The 20,820-nt window shown below is 44.8% G+C and overlaps 1 protein-coding gene across 2 annotated transcripts; it reads right to left on the reverse strand.

Moving 5' to 3' along the window:
• Positions 1 to 1,772: 1,772 nt before the first annotated feature.
• RNPEPL1 (arginyl aminopeptidase like 1) lies at positions 1,773 to 20,316 on the reverse strand. Of its 2 annotated transcripts, none has more exons than XR_014588038.1 (11): positions 19,342 to 20,316; positions 13,855 to 13,995; positions 13,026 to 13,177; positions 12,468 to 12,584; positions 11,399 to 11,634; positions 9,063 to 9,176; positions 7,922 to 8,034; positions 6,833 to 6,941; positions 5,158 to 5,385; positions 4,741 to 4,995; positions 1,773 to 4,190 (listed from the first exon to the last, which is right to left on the reverse strand). XR_014588038.1 is itself a non-coding variant. In XM_083848299.1 (11 exons), the coding sequence occupies exons 1-11, from the start codon at positions 20,059 to 20,061 to the stop codon at positions 3,918 to 3,920; spliced, it is 2,346 nt and encodes a 781-aa protein (XP_083704425.1). In that variant the 5' UTR covers positions 20,062 to 20,302; the 3' UTR covers positions 1,773 to 3,917. The 2 variants fall into 2 exon arrangements, 1 of the variants encoding a protein (XP_083704425.1); XM_083848299.1 differs by having other exon boundaries at positions 4,853 to 4,995; positions 19,342 to 20,302.
• Between the last annotated feature and the right edge of the window lie 504 nt (positions 20,317 to 20,820).

The following is a 20,820-nucleotide window of genomic DNA, read 5'->3' on the forward strand; positions in this document are numbered from 1 at the left end:
AATCAACCCCTTGTTCACCTCTGGCATTTGTCTTCAACTGGTGGTGGTTCAGAGCCAGGGAGACCACTAAACGGGATCTGAGGGCCCAGCGTATGTGTTTTTGCATATGGTGACGCACAGAAGTCCTTTAAATTACACAGGAGAACTCTTCCAGTTCTTTGGATCCTGATAGCACATACATTTAGGAAGGCACAGATTTAATCTCTGCAGTACTACTAGTACAACTAGTGGTTGCTGCTGTGTCAAGAGCAGCAGCACACAATGTCCTACTGCTGCTTAAGGGAGATTTTGGAGCAGGGTTTTATACTTCTTCCATACCATGGAAGACTGGTATCACAGTGCTCTCTTTAGCTACTGGGAAGACAGACTCAGCCTTTAAATTGCCATTTATATTGTATCTTCCCAACGAAAAAACAATTCTCAGAGGTTAGTGGTTGGATAAATCTCACACTGTGATTTCTACTGTGGTTTTATACACAAAGACTGATATTTTGGTCATAATAACTTTAAGCTGTTATCAATCTATAACAAAAAGCGTGAAAAAAATGTCATGTGATTTAAAACTGTTGACTACATTGCATTATCTTTGGACAAACACAAGCAGGAAAAACAGACTGAAGAAGTGCACTTGACCTAAGGTGAATTGTGCAGTAAGTGTGCTTCGTATAAGCGTACAGAAGGTCCTGTTATCCAAAAAGGACAATGGCCAAGGTCACTGTAGTACGAGACCATGAGAATTTTTTTTAAAATGAGAATGTTTGGGATGGAGTGCACAGTTAGGGTGCTGTAATGTATCATGGCAGCAAAATTACAGATACAAGCTTAACAGAGGAGTGTGTGTAGCTAACAGGAATTATACTTAATGTATTAACCCATGTGGCTATGAGATGCTAAAAAATTAAGTTAGCAATATTCCATTTTAGTAAAGTGTATGGCTCTTCAGAGCTTTTTCACAACTGATATTGCTATACCCTGCACCACTCTGCTCATGACTGCAAGGAAAAAAAGTAACAGCTTTCATTTTAAAAATAAGGAGAATAACCCTATCTCTTGGCATCTGCTTAAACAAAACTCTTTTGCTGTACTAAATTTACTTTAACAGATCAGAAATTAACCTAGCAAAGATAAGGACAATAATAGTTTCTATTTAATCTCAGCCTAAGTTGCCATTCAATGTCAAGCCTACTACAAATCAAGATAGTAAGTTGCCTGAAGCATTCATTTATTTTAGGTCAACAAAAGGAAGGCGTATCTCCAAAAACCTGCTTCCAATTTTTTCACTCTTCAAAATGAAAGTACACTCCCTGCTCACAAGAGGAACAAAAGTACCTGAAGTAAGATGCATAGAATACTTTTACACTTAATACTCAACAAATCTTGTGCTGCTTCTGTGTTTCAGAGAACAAGTTGGATCAAAATAGCCATCTGATGGGATCTCACAGGGATGAGAGCAGAAACACCTACTTAAATCTTGTATCCTTTAATCAGGAAACAGTCTGTTAGGACCAGACAGCATTTCCCTGCTCCGATGCATGCGTATGCAAACGCATAGCTGATCTGATGTACTTCATTCAGTTGCAGTAACCATAGATATTTACTTTTTATTATTTTCTTTTGCCAATTCTCTAACTTCTTGCTGTGCAGCTTTTTAATAGCTTCCAAAACCCATAAACGCTGCACTCCAGAAAAGGACAAAATAAAGACAACATACCAAGTCACCTCTTTCAGGTATCTCTCGCAGGGACACTAAAAAACAGCTCAAAAGGCTAAACTTGTCACAAAGCTTAGTTTAATTTGACAATCATCATAAGGCATCCATGTAAATTAAAAATTCCAACCAGGGTCACATACATTCTCCCACAAAATAAAACATGTTAAAACTGAGGCCTGGGATTCCGAGAGATGCTAGTGGTTACTGGTCTTGGCCAGGCTGCCGCTGCTGGCTGAGGGGTCCAGGAGACGCTGCACCAACAGCGGCAACGCAGGAAGCGGAAGGTCAGCTTGTACAAATCTCTTTCAATAGAACGACAAACAAAAAGGAAAGAGATTTGTACAGAAAACATCATTCTCCATCCCTTCTGGGAAAACAAAACAGAACGAAAAAGGTAATCCCATTCACGGAGCAAAGAGGAGAACCTGGAGTTCTGAAGCCCAGCAATGCTGAGGGCCCATTTTTGAAAACTAATGAAGCACTAAGGAGGCCTGAGTTTATTATTGCTTTATCCCAGTTCAGCCCAGGCTAAGGCTATGGTGAAGTCCAAATTAATTTAAAGCCAGAAAATGCAGAACCAGTAACAGCACCTAAGCCCCATCCACACATGGGTGTAAACAGATTCTTTTGGTGAAAAGAAATCTCCCAAATTTCCCCTCTCCCTGTGCTATGCAGATCCCCGTAGCAGTACTAAAATTTGCACCAAAGTTTATAATAGATTCTCTCTCACGTCTCCATTAGCTGAGCCTCTTCCAAGTGTTTCACCTTTTATTCCAACTAGTCCTCTATCCTGCTGATACATCAGCTCAGAGGTGCTTACTGGGAGCTCACCAAGAGGCACACAGTTATCCGTGCTTAAAAAAAAAGGGGCACGGAGTCCAAGAACCATCACCTGTACTGTGTAATAGCCAGCAATGCTTCACCCTCAGCGCTTTGCGGAGACCAAATGGCATAGATGAGAATGTCTCTCCATCCTGCAGGCCTGGCCAGGGATCAAGAGAAACAGCACGTTGTGTGAATGAAATGGCATCTTGCCACCACCACGAGTCAGAAAACAGACTCGAGTAAAGTGGGGCTTAAAATTTTCACATCAAAAAAAGAGTGCTTCCCTCAGACTATCATATGACAGGGCAACCGTTATTCAGGCAAATGTTATGCAAGGCAGTAAAATTTGAGCATGGATATCTCCAGGGTTGACTTCCAGCCCCAACATATGCTAGGGATCTTTTAAAAAATTAAATTAAAGGTCCTGTTAATTTTTTCCAAAAGGACAGAATAGAAAACACGCGGCATATCTGATGAATGCGTGTGCTACACATGCTAAGACACTAACAAAGGTTGCAGCTAGACTTGTCAAAACAGTTAAAAAAGATTTAGGCATCCAGCTAGTACCAGAATTGATAGCATTTGGGCACCTCATTTAACTTTTTTTGAAAATTCAAGCCTACACATTTCTTTATTGCTTGTCCCATTGAGTGCAAAGGGAAAACTGTGGGGTTAACTACGGAAGGATTTCAAATCCATCATAAGGTTCCCCTGGTCTTTTATATATATATATAAAGCATTATTATTACCTAGCCACTTGGAGTAGGGAAATGGGGGAAACAGGAGCTATTTAAAATTAGTTTCTTAATCATTTGAGCATTAGTCCCCTACCTCCAAAATCACAATACCTCTGTCACAGTAAGGAGCATAACATGAAAACATATCTGCTGCCACTGAGAATTCCTGAGTGTCTTCTTTGCAAAACTTCAGTCCAAATGTCAGGATAATGGCAGCTTGACACACATACACTCCCCAGCAACATACACACAGCAAGTAGGACATGCCTCAGTGGCTTCAGACAAAACAGAAAAGAAAGAAGAAAAAAAAAAACACAAACGAAAACCACAACCTCGGAGAAAACATCCAGAAGAGCCTCAGGAAAGAGAACTATCCACCTTCCCTGAAGAAGCAACTGCCCAGGAGTCCCTGCCTGGTATAAACCTAAGCAAAACATCCAACCCACAGCTGAAGGAGATCTCTGAAGCCTGGCAGTGTCACATGCTGGATACTTGAAGGCACATTTCCTTTGTGTTTTGTGAGAGAAATCCAGTTACAGCAACACACTGCAGCTGCAGGGCTGAGGAAAAGGAGGCGACACTTGGTATCCTTCCTCTGTTCCTGTCCCTGTTTTCAAGCTTCATGGCTGACACGAGCTGGTGATCTAAGCAGACACGTTAACATCCCTGAGTGAAATGGCACCGTTTGTGGCCTCTGAGACTTTGTCCTCAAGCACCATTGCTGGTGTTTCTGTAGTGCCTGCTGTAGTGTCTATGGCAGGAAGTGGATTTAAGCCCTGTGATAAGATCTGTTGGATGGTTTTCCGTAAATTGGGGTGCAGCTGGTTTTGGGTCTGGTAAAAAACTTCTAAGGCAAAAGACTTGAGTGTGCCAGTGCAAAGGTCCTCATAAAGTGGAATTGTGTACATCCGAGACATCTGCAAAAAAGGAAAACCGGATAATACCACTCTAATAAAAGTCAAGAGGTGCAGCTCTTCTACAGCTATACTCCAACAGCCCTAAATCCATTCAGGTTAAAGACAAGCAACACACTTCTTCAAAAGATAACTGAGTCTATTCAAGTTTAATGCGAATGATAATCAAAAACCACTTGCTCTCTACAACTGAGCTATTTCCACACAAATAACAGAGCTATTTAAAAGGCCAAGGAGAAGAGGCCACAGTGAACACATGCATTAACCTTTTGCTCCTGCACGATAAAAACTACTGAAAGGAATCTGATGAGCCCTAGCCTTGCTTGAAGTGTAAACATTCAAACAATCACATGATTTAGTATTGTGAAAATTTCTGCTCTGGGAAAGCCAGGGCTACTGTAAAGCAATGCAAAAATGCACTGGGCAGAGCTGGGACAAGGGTATGAGTTAGGCTAAAAAAAGCACAGACTGTCTGTAGGCATTTCAGATTACATCTGCCCATTCCTCCCCACCCGCTAGCAGGTGAGCCATGCTCGGCCCCTTCGCTACACACCTGGTCTACACTTGGCCAGGAAGCAGAAGTTCCAAGGTCTTTCACGTCGCATGTCTCATGCACATGTCTCATGCACTGAGAGGTGCAGTGATTTTAATCCAGCACTTAGTACCTGGTTTTCCAAGAAGCGACGAACTTTGTAAAGGTCTGGGTAGTAGTCATTTCGGACTACAATCTGCAACCAGCGGATGCGGATTTCTGCGTTCATGGAGTCCAGCTGAGAGGAGTAACACTCCGAAAGCTTTTTTATCACCTCTGAAGAGAGCACATACACAGAGGAAAAAACTATGACCTGTTTTGTCAAGTTTGAGGGTCATCGGAGAATAATGAATGATAAGATCAAGGTGGGGCGGGGCTCTTTAGAATTCAATTTGTCATTCCAGGAATACTCTTCTACTTCCCTTACAGAGTACTCACCATGTGGCAGTGGTGACCCATCCAGCAACCTGTCCAAGAAAAGCACGGTTTGGAACGTTCTCCATTTAGTGAGGTCGACGCTGCTGGCGGCAGCAGCAGAGTCCAGAGGCTCAGTGGTCCAGAGTTTGAAGAGCATCTCCACTGGTCTGGTCAGACTGGATCCCTGAGATAAGTCCGGCTCAGCTAACGGAGGTCCTGTAGCGTTGAGCCAACGTTCAAACTCCAGTCCTGGAATGAGGAGCACCAAAAATGTCGAGCAGGAGTCTCTGCAGATGGCTTGGCTGTCTCAAGGTTCAGGACTGCTTCTAGCACAGTTAAGAGAGGTTCTAACAATAGCAAATCAGACCAACCCATAGTTACAGTGACATAACAGTCCTAGCAGTCTCATCAGGCTAGCCTACGCTACATCTGGGAGAGGGCCAGCAACACCTCTGCCAAATTTAACCACAAGTCTTCTGGAGCTCAACGTTGCAGTAAGTAAACACATGCTCTTAAACACACATGCTCTTAAGACAGACAGGCTAACAAGTATCTATGATCAAATTATGTTCTAATATAATATAAGATCTTCTGTGCATTTCTCATTCCCAGAATTTTGAGGAATACTTAAGAATATGGGGAAAATCTGCTTCATAAAAAAGGAGGTGTGAGGGCTGACTGAACCCCTCTCATACACACCAGCAAGAAAAAGCAATTTTAAATTTGTTTATATAATCAGTACTTAAACCCAAACCAAGTTTCTCCACCAGTGGCAGAGCTAACAGAGCCTGGTTTCCCAGAGAGCTCTTCCCCATGACCCTCTACCACCTCAGCACTTTCCTAACCCTTGGCAATACTTCTAGTTCTACACCATCTGCCCTAAAACTCCCCTCTCCTGCAGCCCCTGAATACTAGTCAGGCAAAAGTTGCCACATGTTTTGATTAACTCACTAGCCAACCAGTTGGCCAAATAAAACATAAAACTGCTGAGCTCATGCTGCAGCTTTTCCCACAGTAGGATCACTCATGTTTACTCTCTGCTACCAGTTTTCACAAAGCCCATCGGACCTCAGCAATCTGAAGAGCTGTACTTTACTGCCAGTTTGGTTTAAATTTATCACTGGGTTCAATAATTACTTACAAGGAGAGATACACAGCAGAATAATGTAAGTCTCCTTTCTTTAAGCAAGCAGTCTAACAAGCACCTAGTAGACTACAGACCTTTATAAATCCACCAACAGATGTAAGGAGAAGACTATAAGGGAGGATGAAATCTTATCAAAGAGATTTTATATTTGCGAATGACCGTGCAAAGAGTTACAGTCCACAAAGCATGTCTTCTGTAATTAAATTAAATTTCAAAGTATGGTCACCTTTTCCTTGCATTTAACTATTTGTTAATCTCATATGCACTGATTGCTCTGCAATGTGAAAAGATGAGCTGAGAAACCACTGAGGACCACTCAGATAATTAATGCCAAAATTGCCAGCCATATAAGACGTTCTCATTCCCCAGCACAGAGGGGGTTGACAGTAAGTCATCACAACCATTTGTACCCCAAACATCTGGCTATTGCCAACGTGTTTTGTTTGCCTCAACCTTAGCATTTGCTTATGCGTCCTCCAAGCCAAGCACAAAATTTACTATCCAGACTTTTTACGGTTTTTACAGCTAACTAAATAAACTCCATCCTACCTGCTTTGTTCTCAACACATTGCTCTTTCAGCTCTGGAAAAAAATTCAGGAAGGAATCCAGAAGATCTTGAGCCACAACACTGGTAAATTTGTACTTCTCAATGTAGGCCTGAAACAGTAAAAAGGATGAATTATGGTTAGGAGAAAGATAGCTTCTTTTTGATAAATAACCACTACATTCAGTTCAAAGAAATAGATATGGAAAAGTGAGGACAAGTTCTTGGAAGGGTGAATGACAGTTTTTAAAAGTATATATAATAATAATCACAAAAAAATACTTTCTTCCTTCATCCCAAATAAGGAAAGCACCATAACAAGAAAAAAATCGGGTAGCTGCAAAGACAGACAGCTGAGTTTTGGGTTTGTAGTTTGTTTTTTTTTTTCTCTGATACAATCACAGACATTAACATGTCAAGGGCAGGAAGGTTTCCTCATGTTCACACTAGTGAAAAGTTAGAACAGCTGGCTACTGTATTATTCACTAATAGATCAGGGACTAAAATCATACTTGTATAACTATACATGACAAAAAGATTGAATGGGGCATGGATGGGAAGGAGTTGAAAAAACACGTATTCATCAGAAAGAGAAAAGCAATGAGCTGTGTCACTTTTCAAAAGCAAATCAATAGCTCACAAAGGTTTTGAAAATGTGTTTCAAGACAACAAACTTGCCCCAATATAGGCAACTATGCCCTTTGCAATTCTGACTGAAAAAAAAAAAAAGAAGCTGATACCTTTTAGTAGTGAATGAAGTCACATCTTTCCAGTCATTGATAATCTGTGCTGAACAGCTTTCTAATTATTTGGAGCACAGGAAAGAGGTAACAAAAATAAACAACTACTTTGTATTTGGCATTTCCTGAGCTCACAATCTGAGATGAAGGAAGAGCATGAGTACATTCACTTACGAGAAATCTCAAGAAAAACCTATTAAGTGTAGAGAGAATCATCGAGGATGGCAGAAGGGGCCACCCCATTCTTTCATCTCAGACACCCTTGCATTACCCCTATCAATTAGCCACAGTAACAAAACCTGAAAAAAAGCAGCTATAAATCTCAAGAGAAACATATGTGTATGCACACTAACTCTTAGGAAGGAGTCAAAGTGTCTTGGGTCTCCACAGAGCTGGGACAGGTAGTAAACAAAGCAGTAGCCTTTCTCATAGGTGAAGAGGTTCATTAAATTACTAGGATTGACACCTGAAAGGAGAAACAACAACGTTATAAGACACTATGCAATGAGGACACTAATTTCCAACCGGTCTAAATGTCTCAACTCCTCAGTGAACTCAGAGTAGATATGCAGTGACTTAAAAACAGAACAAGCCTGTTCTCAGTACATTTAATTTACTGCAGTAAATTAACAGAAGCAGTCCAAGCGTACAGGCTAAAAAAAAGGCAATTATTGTAAGCTAGGTATTAATTCCACATGAAACAAGTCACTTCAAATTAGAGGACTGAAAACACACCTGGAATTTTCAAGACAAACTTTTTTTTTCCCAGTGTCAAGCTCAGGTTTTATCACCGTACTACACATTTTCAAATATATCAATGTAAAGTAAGCACTACTTGTTCCATTTCTGGGACTTCCAGTGCAGTTTTCCATTCCATTCAGTTCCGATAATACCTCCACTTGCATTTTAGGCTGGCCTATGTATCATCTAGACTAAAGACTGCTTCACATCTCCAGTGATCAGGACAAAACTCAAGACCTATCAGTCCTGTGCTCCATCACCATTTATCTAGCTCAGGTGATAATCAAACAGCCTCTAACAGTGCATAACTCACTCAATGGGAGACCAAGTATATATGTTTATCTGTATGCTTATGCACACACATGCAGTTCTTACACGAACACACAAAAAGCAGATGATTCAATAGCACAGGATTAGATGTTTCCAAGTATTTTCCATTGCAAACTATTTAATTTTACAACTTCAAAAGCTCAAAGCCATGAATCTTTCAAGGCAGAAGTTTTTCATACTTGGTTTCTGCCCAGTGAATCGGTTCCATTTAAGAACAGAACAATCTTTATAAAGATGAGTTAGCCAATTTTGAAGAAAGCCTCAATTTAAGTTTCTTTATTTACATTTAGATTGGTTTACAAACCAGTCTTTTTTTTTTCCTTTTAGAAAGGGCATGTAAAAACTAGTCTTTTTTGGCCTGTATTCCAGCATCCAGCAAAATATCCAGACATTTTGTATAGCAGCTTCAGCCACGAGCAATACCTGGCTCCAGTTTAACCTGAAGCTTGCTGACCGGGTTGTCTTCTCCAAGGAGCTTCATCTGTCTGTGGAGAGCGTCAAGGCGGAATGCAGTCTCCAAGCATGTGAAGGCAGCTCCTGCCCCAGACAGAAACACATTAGCTGTGGGACAGTGACTGCAGAACTAGCACACGTACAAAATAAAGGTGACTGAAGGTGTAAGACAACAGAAATACAGAATCACACCAATCTAATGTCATAGGAACTTGAGTGAGAAATTCCTTGCAATTTGTAATGGAAGTCAGAACCTAAACCAGTGCATTTACTCATTCTGATTACGCAGCAGGCTGAACTGAAAAATAAAGCAGCATGCTTTAAAATAATGCTGAAGTTTAAAGCCCTGACATCACCTTATCAGCCCTTGAAAGATAAGAAGAACAGCATTGGAATAACTATTGTATAGGTAACTTTCAAGGAGCAATCAAGTGCTACAAAAAAGTAACGTCATGGGTAGAACAGTAAATATATCATTCCATATTCAGTGCCAAGGATATTACTGAGTGAATGATATTACTGAGTGAACGTCACCTCCTGGGTGAAAACAGAAAAGGATTACATTTAGCTAGCATATTAAAGATCCCATGGGTCTTTTTGAAGCTTTATTTAGCACCCTAGCCATATTGTATTGTACAGTTTTCACCTTCCACTCAGCAGGACTTCTTTTATAGCTGCAGCAGGGTAGGCTACTCTTCTATCTAGCTGCAACATAGAGCATTCCCTGCTTTCATGCCAAACTAGCTGCATTACACTGGCAAGTCAAGAAATCTTTCCTATGCCTTTGCAGATGTGTAACACTGTGGAAAATAGATTCTCACATTCAGCAAATACTTAACATCTAGGGCCATTAACACTTTAGCTTTCTTTGCTAAGTCTTAACTTCAACAGTAAAACTCGTTACATATATTCAATCTCAAAGTCTCAGCATATTCACAGGAATCTGATATAAACACAGTGAGAATTAAGAACCAGGACAAATCTGGAAGATAGACGAATCTATACAGGCAGAGAAAGAGGGTGGATGTGCTTCACAGGAGAAAACAAGAATCCCGCAGGACAGCTAGTGTTTAAGGCAATTACTTCAAGCTGCGAACAGGGAGGAGGATTAAGCAAGATCCAAGAGGTGTGGTGGTCATTGGACTCCAATTTCTGTAAACAATGTCATTACGAAAACGCCTTTTTATTAACAGCAGAAGATATGCCAGAAATGATGTCAGAAATGGCAAGATTTAGATCAGAGGTTTGTCCTTGAAACAAAACAGAATGCAAAAAGAGCTTATTAAGGAGCGGCGCAGGGAAAGGCATTTCTTAGAGTTTCCTGAACAACCGCTTCTTGAAACAACCAACCCTAAACTTCAAGAGACTACAAACAAGGACCTTGTCTTATGTCGGAGAGATGGACTAAGATGGGACAGAGGACAGGTCAGAATCTTCTGACCAATTCGTATCATTGCCATGTGTTATATAATGTGACATGTTAGACCAGTCCTAACCACTGAGAATTACTGAGCATGAAACAGCTTTCAAAGACAGATACTGCACATAGCAGCATCTCCATAGATGCTAACGGCACTTCTTTCCCTAAACTTCATAATCATCATCTCATCTCCAAAAACAGTATACATGAATAATAAAAAAAAAATATCCTTCTAAACACTCTTGCTGCCAAGATTTCCAGAAAAACTGAAAAGCAATAGGAATGTTTTACTGCTTACATATTCTAAGGACAGTACCATACAACTGACCCGCAAAATTCGCTGATAAAAGCAGCCAAAGGTGAGGCTCTATGATTCTACACAAAGCCTCAAATAGACAGCTTTGTAGGTGTGTACATTTTATTTGATAAGGGCTATTACCTCACCCTTTCCAGCAGTAGCTAACTACTAACTGACCAGAATTAGACATACTTGTTTAGAGGACAGTTCTTTCACAAGGTAACCATAACAAAATTTTTTACTTCTCTGATGTAGCCGCTGCTCACCTTGGTCTGACAGGTGAACCCCTGCCGAGTACACAACGGCAGTGCCAAAGTTCCTATAGATCTCCTTCAAGCCTTGTGCTAACACACACCTCATCCAAAGTTCCTGTTACTGTATCAAGTATTTATTCATCCCAAAGCCAAGAAAACCTCAGACTGTAAGCATGCAAGATGTTCAAAGCAAAGTTTGGCCACTTATGTTCCAGAACAACAACAAAATACAGTTCCCAACAGACTTTTGAGCTCCCAAGGCAAATATTCCATTCAGCCAGCTCTCAATTATTAGTTAGACACATCACAAAGAAAAATATCTCTACAGCTATACCATAGGTCTCGGTGGTGATCCGTCGCTGCGCGTATGTGGCCAGCCCCTCGCTCAGCCACATCTCCTCCCACGTAGCATTGGTGACTGCATTTCCAAACCAGCTGTGGGCAACTTCGTGAATGACATCAATGATTAAAAACTCATCGCTCTCCAGAATGGAAGAAATGATGAAAGTCAGGCATGGGTTTTCCATGGCAACAATAGGGAAGGATGGAGGAAGAAAAACAATGTCATATCTAAAATTACAGAGAGAGAGGAGAGAAGAGAAAGAAAAAAGAGAGGTAAATTGCAGCTATTTCAAAAGACAGAAACGTTTTTTCCCCCTTACAGAAAGCTCTTCTGAGAGTTTTTGTGATTCCAGGAACCAGCTTTCTAAACCAGAGATTCCAAATTCTTCTGATCAGGGAATCACAGATTTTCATTTTGTTGACCAAAGAGCTGCTCAGGTTTGGACATAAGGCTAGACAGTCTTTCCATGCGCAGCAGATCCTGCACTTCCCAGAAGCATTATGCTCCCTTCACACATGCAAACTCATCACAAGTTGTATATCTGATAGCCAGAACCACTAAGTTTACATACCCTACCCACATACACAAATAAATCTTTACCCCAGAGGCTCCCAGGCAAGAGAGAGCTTGGGAAGCTGCTGAGTGAATGAGCTGATTTCGTGTGCCTGCGGTGTCAGCAAAGTGACACTAGTCCCTCTGCTTCAGAACATAACAATACTATTTGTTTTGTTTCCTGATTTTCTTCACCAATGAACAGCACTGACACACGACACTGGGTCTTGTTCTCAGACCATTTCAAACAACATTTGGTGGGTTAACAACAACACTTTCTTCCTGATTACCTTTAGCGAATAAATATAGGAAGCCCTTGTAAACATCTTCAATTCAAAGAATGAAAATATTGTCTCAAAAACACTCTTTTAATGCACAGCCAAGCTTAACTTCATAAACTATTAACGTTGTTTTTTGGGGCTAAGACTCTCAATAAGTCTGTAATGAGTGAGGTTTTCAGCATCCTCAGGATTACATTACACTTTCCTGGGAGACTTACTAAACTCACCTCCCCCAAATATATGGCCCGTACAGACTCTCTGCAGCAGTCAACCAGCGCTCCACCATGCCAGAAAGCTTGCTGATGGCTGTTGGCAGCAGGCAAGGCTCTGCCCACACTCTGCTCCTGTCAGAAACCAGAAAACATCAGGTGATACTTCAACAAACTGAATTATCTCTTAGAAAGAATAGCCTGCCTTCTCACCAAGTTTCCATTTATGGTCATAGTGCTAAAAGGTCTCACATCAGGCTGAGGCCTTCTTAGGTCATCTGTCTATGGATACATGGTAAAAGACGATCAGAGAACCCTTAAACCACCTTAAGGCAATGAAGCAAGTAGCTGCAATGATTACTGGGGACAATAAGAAACATTTACTGAAGAGGAAAATACCTTTCCAAGCACAATGCCATCAGGTTCTTTACACCCACCTAAAGCTCAAACTCTCTGAATGCTCACAGCTTATGGTCACAACCGTTCCCTTACTGATGACTCAAAGAATTTACTGAACGTAACCTGAAGCACTGCACGGAGACACAAAAGGAAAAATCAGCTTGCGGCAAATCTTACCTTGGACCTATGTCTGCATGTATAAGGTCTCCTGCCACCAGGGCCACTAGGTAGGCAGGAACTGGGTATTCCATGTAAAATTGATATACACCTTCATCTTCTAAGTAGGTACTTTGAGTGGCACTCATCAACACCTGTATACCTGCTGGAGCCTGAAAAACCAACATCACACACATCAACTGACTAAGTGGCCAAGGCTGAAGAACTACACCGCAGATCTCCTTGTTTTTAATGTACGTCTTTTTTGTTACAGACCAGAAAATCAATCATTTAGAAAACATGAAAAATACAAGATTTCTGTGGGGCTTTTTTTGTACCACAATCTATACATGCCATGAAAACATACCAACCAAAAATACTACTCCTTCTATATTTCATGGGTACGTAGGCTAGCTGTACGCCTGCCCCAAAAGTGCCCACATATCAAATGATGCTGTCTACAAAAAATGCAACATTATTTGATGCTGCTTTTGTAAAACTGTGCTTTTTCCTTTTGGGAATCAATTAAATACAGTTGGTTATTATCATCAGTAACCACTCTTGGAAGTAACAAACCAAACTGTCTCATTACCCATGTCATGGTTACTCTTTCAGTGTAGAGTACTGGGAACGCAAGACTCAAGCGTGACAGGCAGAGTTGGTTTTGTGGCCATACCCTGTCTCTGTTTCAAGAACCAGAACATGGGAGCTAAAAAATCCCATGTTTGTTATAATACTATATGTCATAATGTATATTTTATATCATATATACAAGCCCAATGTAACACTGCTTTCACAAGTTAAGGGCAGCTAATTGCTCCACCAACTATTTTACCAATTTGTCACTTACCTTGACGGTAGCTGAATAGGTGCATTTCACTGCTGGTGTGTCAAAGCAGGGGAAGAAAGAGCGGTTACACACCGAGTGGCCCTGCGTGAAGACAAATGGCTTGGCATTGCCATACGTCAGTTCTGGATCCAGCCACCAGATCTGTTGGAACATTACGTGAAGAGGTGAGGGAAGAGGACAAAAATCACACGGATGAGCTGTCAGGAAGCAAAATGTGAAATCGAGAGGATTGTGGTGGAGGAGAAACTCCCCAGCTGTTTGGCTCCCCATATGCATGCCTAGCATAGGGCACGTTTCCATTTCTAACAGAACAGCTTTCTACTGCTGTTTATTTGCCATGGCTGCTCGGAGTAATTTCTCACTGTCTGCACACTGAGTAGTATCAGGGAACATAGCGTCTTCCAGTCATTCAGTGTTCCTGTTATATCGATTTGCTTGGTTAATAACAAGTCCCTGACAAACAGCCACACAACCCGCTTCTCAGAGGGAGTGCCCTGAATATGTTGGTGTTGTCATTCAACATCAACAGGAATAGTAGGGCCAGGTAGTGCAAGCAAAAAAATAAAATAAAATAAATAAAAAAACCTGAGGCTGAACAGTGTACACAACATTATCTCTGACCCTGACACTGCTCTGCTGGCTGAAGCATCAAACATTTTGACACTATGCGAAAGAGTCAGTATATGTAAGAAACATCTGGTCAATGACACTGGAGGCCTCTTTCTACAGAGAGGATAAGGAGATTCTGGGTGGTCACACACACACAAAAAAAACCAAAACACCACTGAGCACGTCAATTTTCAGTATCAAACAGCAAATAAATCATGAGTCAGGCCCCAGCGAATCATTAGAACATATTAAGAACGATATGAAAAAGCGCAGTCATTTGCCTTTTGGGTTTTTCCGTTTCAAATGTAATGTTTATGCTTTCACATGCTCCCTGTCTCCAACTTTGAAGTGTAAGAACGATTTTAAATAAGGATTTTCTTGTAATCCTAGAACTCTGGAGCTGAACTTTTACGGAAAATATCAAATATTGTGAAACTTGCAATAAAGTTGGAACCACTTGAAGTCTTGGGAACAGTCAAGCGCAAGGAATAAAGCTTCTGAGTCTGCTGAATCCTCAGATCAAAGCAACCAATAAATCTGAATTCAGGGAACAGCAGTTAGTGCAGACACTGGTTCATTTCTGGTCATCAGGAGAACAAAATGAAGTACTTACAGAAGAGAAGTCCTTGTACTATGGCTGCTCTAATTTTAATGGCATATTACAATTCTGTCTCCTAGTTAACCTCTCTGTTTTCTGGAAGGCAAAGTTTTCTCTCTCCCCCTCAGTCCTATAAGGTTATTCTTTGTTATCTTGTACCTTGCCTTTCGACTCTTCTACACTGATGCAAACATGCTGCTCTCCCAAATTATCCACTTCAGCAGAACCCCAGGGGACCAGTGAAAGGCAAGGCAAGGCAGCATGCTGTCAGCAGCATTCATTTATTCATATAGAGCTTCACACTTCCACTGCTAAATGTGGAAGCGTGTATTTTTGGGCAGGAGGCATTACAAAATGTAAAACTTTATCTAAAAGTAAAATTAATCTCTGAGCAGCAGTCTCACCTTGGGATTTAAGATCACCCCTTCTGTTTCAAGCCTGTTGGGCCTGAGGGTGGCTGCGTACAGCCTGGCTGCTCCTGTTATCAAGGGCTGTGCGACTCTCCACACCCGTGTGCTGTGTTTTGGTGGACCACCGGCCAAATCCTGAGGCCGTGGCTGAGGTGCACTACACAGCTCCTGCTCTCCACTCCGTGGGTACCTGCATGCCACGGCAATGAGGATCTTCTCCGCGATACGACACTGTGGAACTGGGAACAGCTATTCCAGAAGGCATTTCGGGACAAACGCCTCATTAAAACCCAAAGTTTGAAACTAAAAGCTTCCCCCACCAGGGGGGAATCCAGGAAGGAGCCCCAGAAAGTAAGTTTTTTAAGATCTACCCTGATGTCAACTTCTACAAACGCTCCTCCTCCTATCGGCTATTTTTGTGCTTGTATCACAAAAAGCCCGACTTACAATCTGCGTTGTTGGCCTTCCTGAAGAGCCTCACCTTCAAAAGGTTTTGCTTCCTTTGCTTTCTGAGAGACTGTAAAGGCTAACAGAGAAAAGAGGGAGATAAGACACCGCTAGAACTAAGCTATAACACTAGAGTAGGGTGGAAAAAAGGTTGACAGGCAATGTCTTTGGGGCAGAGAGAGATAAGGGGAAGTTCCCCTGACCAGCGCAGGAAGAAAACATAAGCAGGAAGCAAAGGGGAACTGAGAAGTTAATTCTTGTTTACAAGAAACTCCATAAATTAATGACAAGTTCTTTTCAACTAGTCTCCCTTTATTTGACATTTGGTTGAAGTTAAATGAAGCACCAGCCCCACAGGCCAAAAGGAAAAAACGTTTGCAGAGGATGAAGTATTTTTTTCCCCTGTTTCCTAATGTCTGCAGCTACACGGCAATCCTCCGTCTCTCTTTCCAGATGCACTTGGAACAATGATGAAAGTTATCCTGAAACAATATAAATAGATCTGTAATATAAATAGACCAGGCTGTGCTGCAGGACAGAGGCAGGACTGGGGAAAATGAGCAGAAGCAGCTCCCAGAAAGGAGCGCAGGCAGCAGGGCGCTGCTGGGGGCAGGGAGCTGGAGCGGTGTCCGGGGCAGAGCGCTAGATGCGGCCCCATTTACTCTACGTCCAAATCCCCCCTGTGCTCCCCTTAGGAAAGTTATGTGACAGCATCACAGCGCTCACCACCTTTATCTAGCTTCTCATCAGTACAGGAGAGAGGCTGCTTCGCACGTTTAAGCTGTTCTTCTGGAGCATTTCATATAACAGCTGCTGCCTAGATCCCCTGCTGAACAGAGGCTGCGGGCAGTGCGGGTTTCCCCCTGCCCGCACACTGCAGAGCAGCTCACGGTTCTTAATGCGAGAACAGAGCAGGGTTTGCTTGTAAGGCTCTTGTGGAAAGGGCAGCACCGGTGTTAACGTGTGCACAGCAAAACAGGAGGCATAGCACAGCGGCTACAAGAGAGATGCAGATTTTTCTCTAGGGAAAGAGAACGAAAATCTTATAAAGACTATCTGTAGGACCGAGAAGTAAGGTTGAGGGAAAAGAAGGGTAGGAAGAGCTGAACTGCTTTCCCTGATACACCTGAGCATCATGCCTTCAGCCTACACCATGAGATACACGGTGTTCATGGTGGTCTTGCTTCTGAAACGAAAAGGTGACGTCCAGAGCATATGGCTTCCTAACAACACGGGGAGCTGGAACGCTCTGCGAAAGGCAGATTTAATCTCTCAGCTGTCTCCCAGTGTCCATCAAACAACCAGAGCTCTTGGCTCCTGCCTCCACACGAGGAATAATGGTACAGTCAACTAACATATCCAGATGGGTCAAAGCGAGCATATCAAGGCAACAGGTTTCCAATTTTAAACAGGCTACTGTCTGTCCTGGCAACCTTACTGCCAACACGTCCGTGCTGCACTGAAACGTGAATTTACTGCTTTATAAGCCCCAGGAGCATGCTAAAGTCCTGCAGAAAATAACCTCTGACACAAAAAGATTATACTCAGAGAAAGGCCACGGAAAATAGAACTTTTTTAATTAAAAGAGGGAGGTCTAATGCTTGAAGCTGCACAGAGAAAAGAGACCACAAGGGAACACCCTAGGGGTGAGAATAAGTGGGCTCACCCTTACACACAGGGGTTACTCACGCCCATCTCTTAAAGCCCAACGCTAGGCTGAAAAACAGCAATGACAGACAGCACTGCCACCGCACCAAGTGACTGCGGCGCGAAAAAGATAGCTCAAAAGAAACACGAGGGCTGGAACAGGTGCTGCTTGAGGACAAATATTTCGCCAGCCAAAATCTACAACAGCGAGCAAGCTAGGAAATGAGGTACCATTTGTGTCAGAAGCGCAGGCTAGCCTAAAATAAAAGCATCTGTTCAAGAGGAGGAGAGTGTGCTATCGTGTACTACGGGAGGTATGGCTCAGCCAGGCTGAGGATGATCACAAAGCACACAGCAACATCAAATTAGTTTTAGAGCCTTCCTACCGTAAATAAAGCATAGAGCAGACAAAAGACATCTTGAAAAATAAAATTAAAGAGCAGGATTTTCTGAATGTACCATGGGCCCTGAAAGGCATCTCCCATGTACCCCTGCAGAGCACAGACACTACAGCGCAGTGCTGTACAAGGAAGTGCCGAGACACGGCGCTCCAGAGGTGAAAAGGAATGATATCCTCATGTACGAGTCGGTTAGAATTTAAAGCACACTGGATTTTCATCTCATTTTTCCATGTTAGGGAACGACCAGCATACTAAAAGGTCAACATATCGCAGGAGGAAGCTTCTGTCAATAAAATCCTTCATGCACAACTTACTGTCCAGAGTGAGGCAACACATTAAGCCTACCCAGACAATTAAGGATTAAGTTACTCTCTCAAGTTTCAGTCTAGTACTAAAATCAGATCCAAAGAAGATCCATCAAACTTGTTGTATACAGCAATTTGTTCCTTTCGTAAATTTGTGGCTTAGTACTACTTGCTACTGGATTATTTTGCATGTAGGCAACACACTCAGTTCTTGTTAAACAAATTGCAATAGTCAGATAGACCTGTGCACGTACTCGTTTTGACCAATGCAACAGCAACACCAAACCAGCAGGCTGACAGCCCGTCCTGCTAGGTAAGACAGCGGCATCCAAGCTGCAAGACCCTCACAAAGCCATTCCTTTTGGAAATAGGTTTTGATCACGTGGACCACGAATCTCTCTCACTTGATCTCAAACCAGTACAGACTACAGAGCAACAAAAAGGACTGTCGTTTCAGTGGTAATTTGTCTATTTTCACTGTCATAACTTCCCAAAAACACAAGATGTGCCAGACAGCACCTAAAAGGCCAGGAGCAAAGCGCTTCTCAACACTAGGGGACTAAAACAAGAGAGAGAATTCACAAAACCTCTTGATTCTGAAGAAGAGCGAAACCCAGAGGCAGGCAAGCACCTCGCACGGCCCCGTCGGAGCACTCCTCATCCCCTGTCCAGCAGTGACCTGGAGGAATGAGCAGCATCTCCCTCCTCACCTCCAGCATCACCATGGCCGGCGAGAATACAAACCTGGGTGTGCGAGGCCTGACTTTGTAAGCACCTAGCACAAATAATACAAAAACCACCGCAGGAAGACTTATTTGCAGATTACGTGGGACACGGTTTAGTGGGTGACATTGGCAGGAGGGTGATGGTGGACCAGATGATCTTGGAGCTCTTTTCTAGCATTACTGATGCAAGGCGTCCCGAAGAACTCCGAGAGGGGCTTTGAAGGCGTTCAGTGAGTGGGAGAAGAGCGTTATAAAAGCAGCGAAGCCCCTGCTACAGGGAGCAGGGCTTTTCCCCGGCCTCCCCGCTGCCCTCCTCCCCCGGGGGGGGGGGCCCCCGTTACTCACGGCGGGGCCGTCGGCCGTGGTGTAGCGGACGATGACCTGGAAGGGCTGGTGGGGCTGGAGGGCGGCGGGCAGCGAGAGCGTGAGGGCCGAGCCGTAGTCGGTGAAGGGATCCACCCTGAAGCCCAGCGGGCAGGCGGCGGCCGGCGGCTGGGCGAAGACGGGCAGCGGCGGCGGGGGCTCGGCGGCCGGCGGGGGGCTGCCGGGGGGGTCCCCGGGGGGGTCCCCGGGGGGGGCGGCGATGCAGGGAGCCGAGAGGAAGGTGGCGGTGGCCGGCGGGTTGGCGGAGCACGGAGGCGGCGGCGGAGGGCAGGGAGGCGGCGGAGGCGGCGGAGGAGGCGGCGGCGGCGGAGGCGGCGGGGCCGGGGAGGCCTCGGCGGGGGAGAAGGCGAAGGAGCAGGGTGCTTCCCCCGCCGGGGCCCGGCGGTAGGCGGCCGAGAGGACGCGCAGGGCCGGGTGGACGTCCAGCACCAGGGCGCTGGGCTGCGGGCGGAGGGCGCAGAGCTCCAGCACCAGGCAGCCCGCCAGCGCCCGCGCCTCGGGCCGCAGCTCCAGCCCCAGGTGCAGGTGGCGGAGGCCGAAGAGCTGCGAGCTGGAGGCCGAAGCCACGTCCGGAGGAGGCTCGGGAGGAGGCTCGGGAGGAGCCGGCGGCGCCTCCGGGCCGGCGGCGGAGCCCTTGCGGCAGCAGCAAAGGCCGGGCGGCCGCGGAGCCGGAGCCGCCATGGAGCGGCGGAGGAGGAAGAGGAGGAAGAGGAGGAGGAGGAGGAGGCCGGTGCTATGTGAAATCCATGGGCGGGCGGGCAGGCGGGGAGGCACGGCGGCCGGAGCGACCGGGGCGGGGAAGGGAGGGGAAGGGGCCGCGCAGGCCCCGCACGGCAACGGCCGAGGGGAGCGCGCAGGGCCCGGGCCCGGAGCTGGCGGAGCGGGGCTCGGCCGCCGGGCGGCGAGGAGCCGGCGGGGGGCGCCCGAGGCCGGCCCCGCCCCGGACACCGGCTGCGTGCGCACCGGAGGGGGGTCCCCACGGCACCCCCGGCTGCCCCCCGCGGTCTGAGCCCTGCCGGCTCGGCTCCCCCTGCCCTCCTCCCCGGTCAGTGCTTCCTCTCGGTCGCCCCCCCCGGCCCCGAGACCCCCGCATGGCTTCCCCCGTCCCGGACCCACGCCCCGTGCCTAGCTCTGGAGCCTCCCCCCTGTTTTTTGCCCTCCTTTTGCCCCCAGGTCCCAGCTCAGACAAGCCCCGCTCCCCTCTTCCCCAACCCTCAAGGCAGGCAGTCACACACCATCCGCCGCTGCCTTCCTAAATTGGAGATGCCAGGCTGCAATTTTTTATACAACCCCCTGTTTCTGTGTGTGTAGGAGACGCTGAGCTGGAAGGAAGGGTGCTGCTGGCACTGACTGGAGCACCACGCAGCCCAAGAGTGCCATACAGGAACTCCGCCCAGCCCCGCATGTTCTCCCGTACATCATTTCCACCCTTACACTCTG

Source organism: Anser anser (assembly GCF_964211835.1).
Source record: "Anser anser genome assembly, chromosome: 9".
NCBI lineage: Eukaryota > Metazoa > Chordata > Aves > Anseriformes > Anatidae > Anser > Anser anser.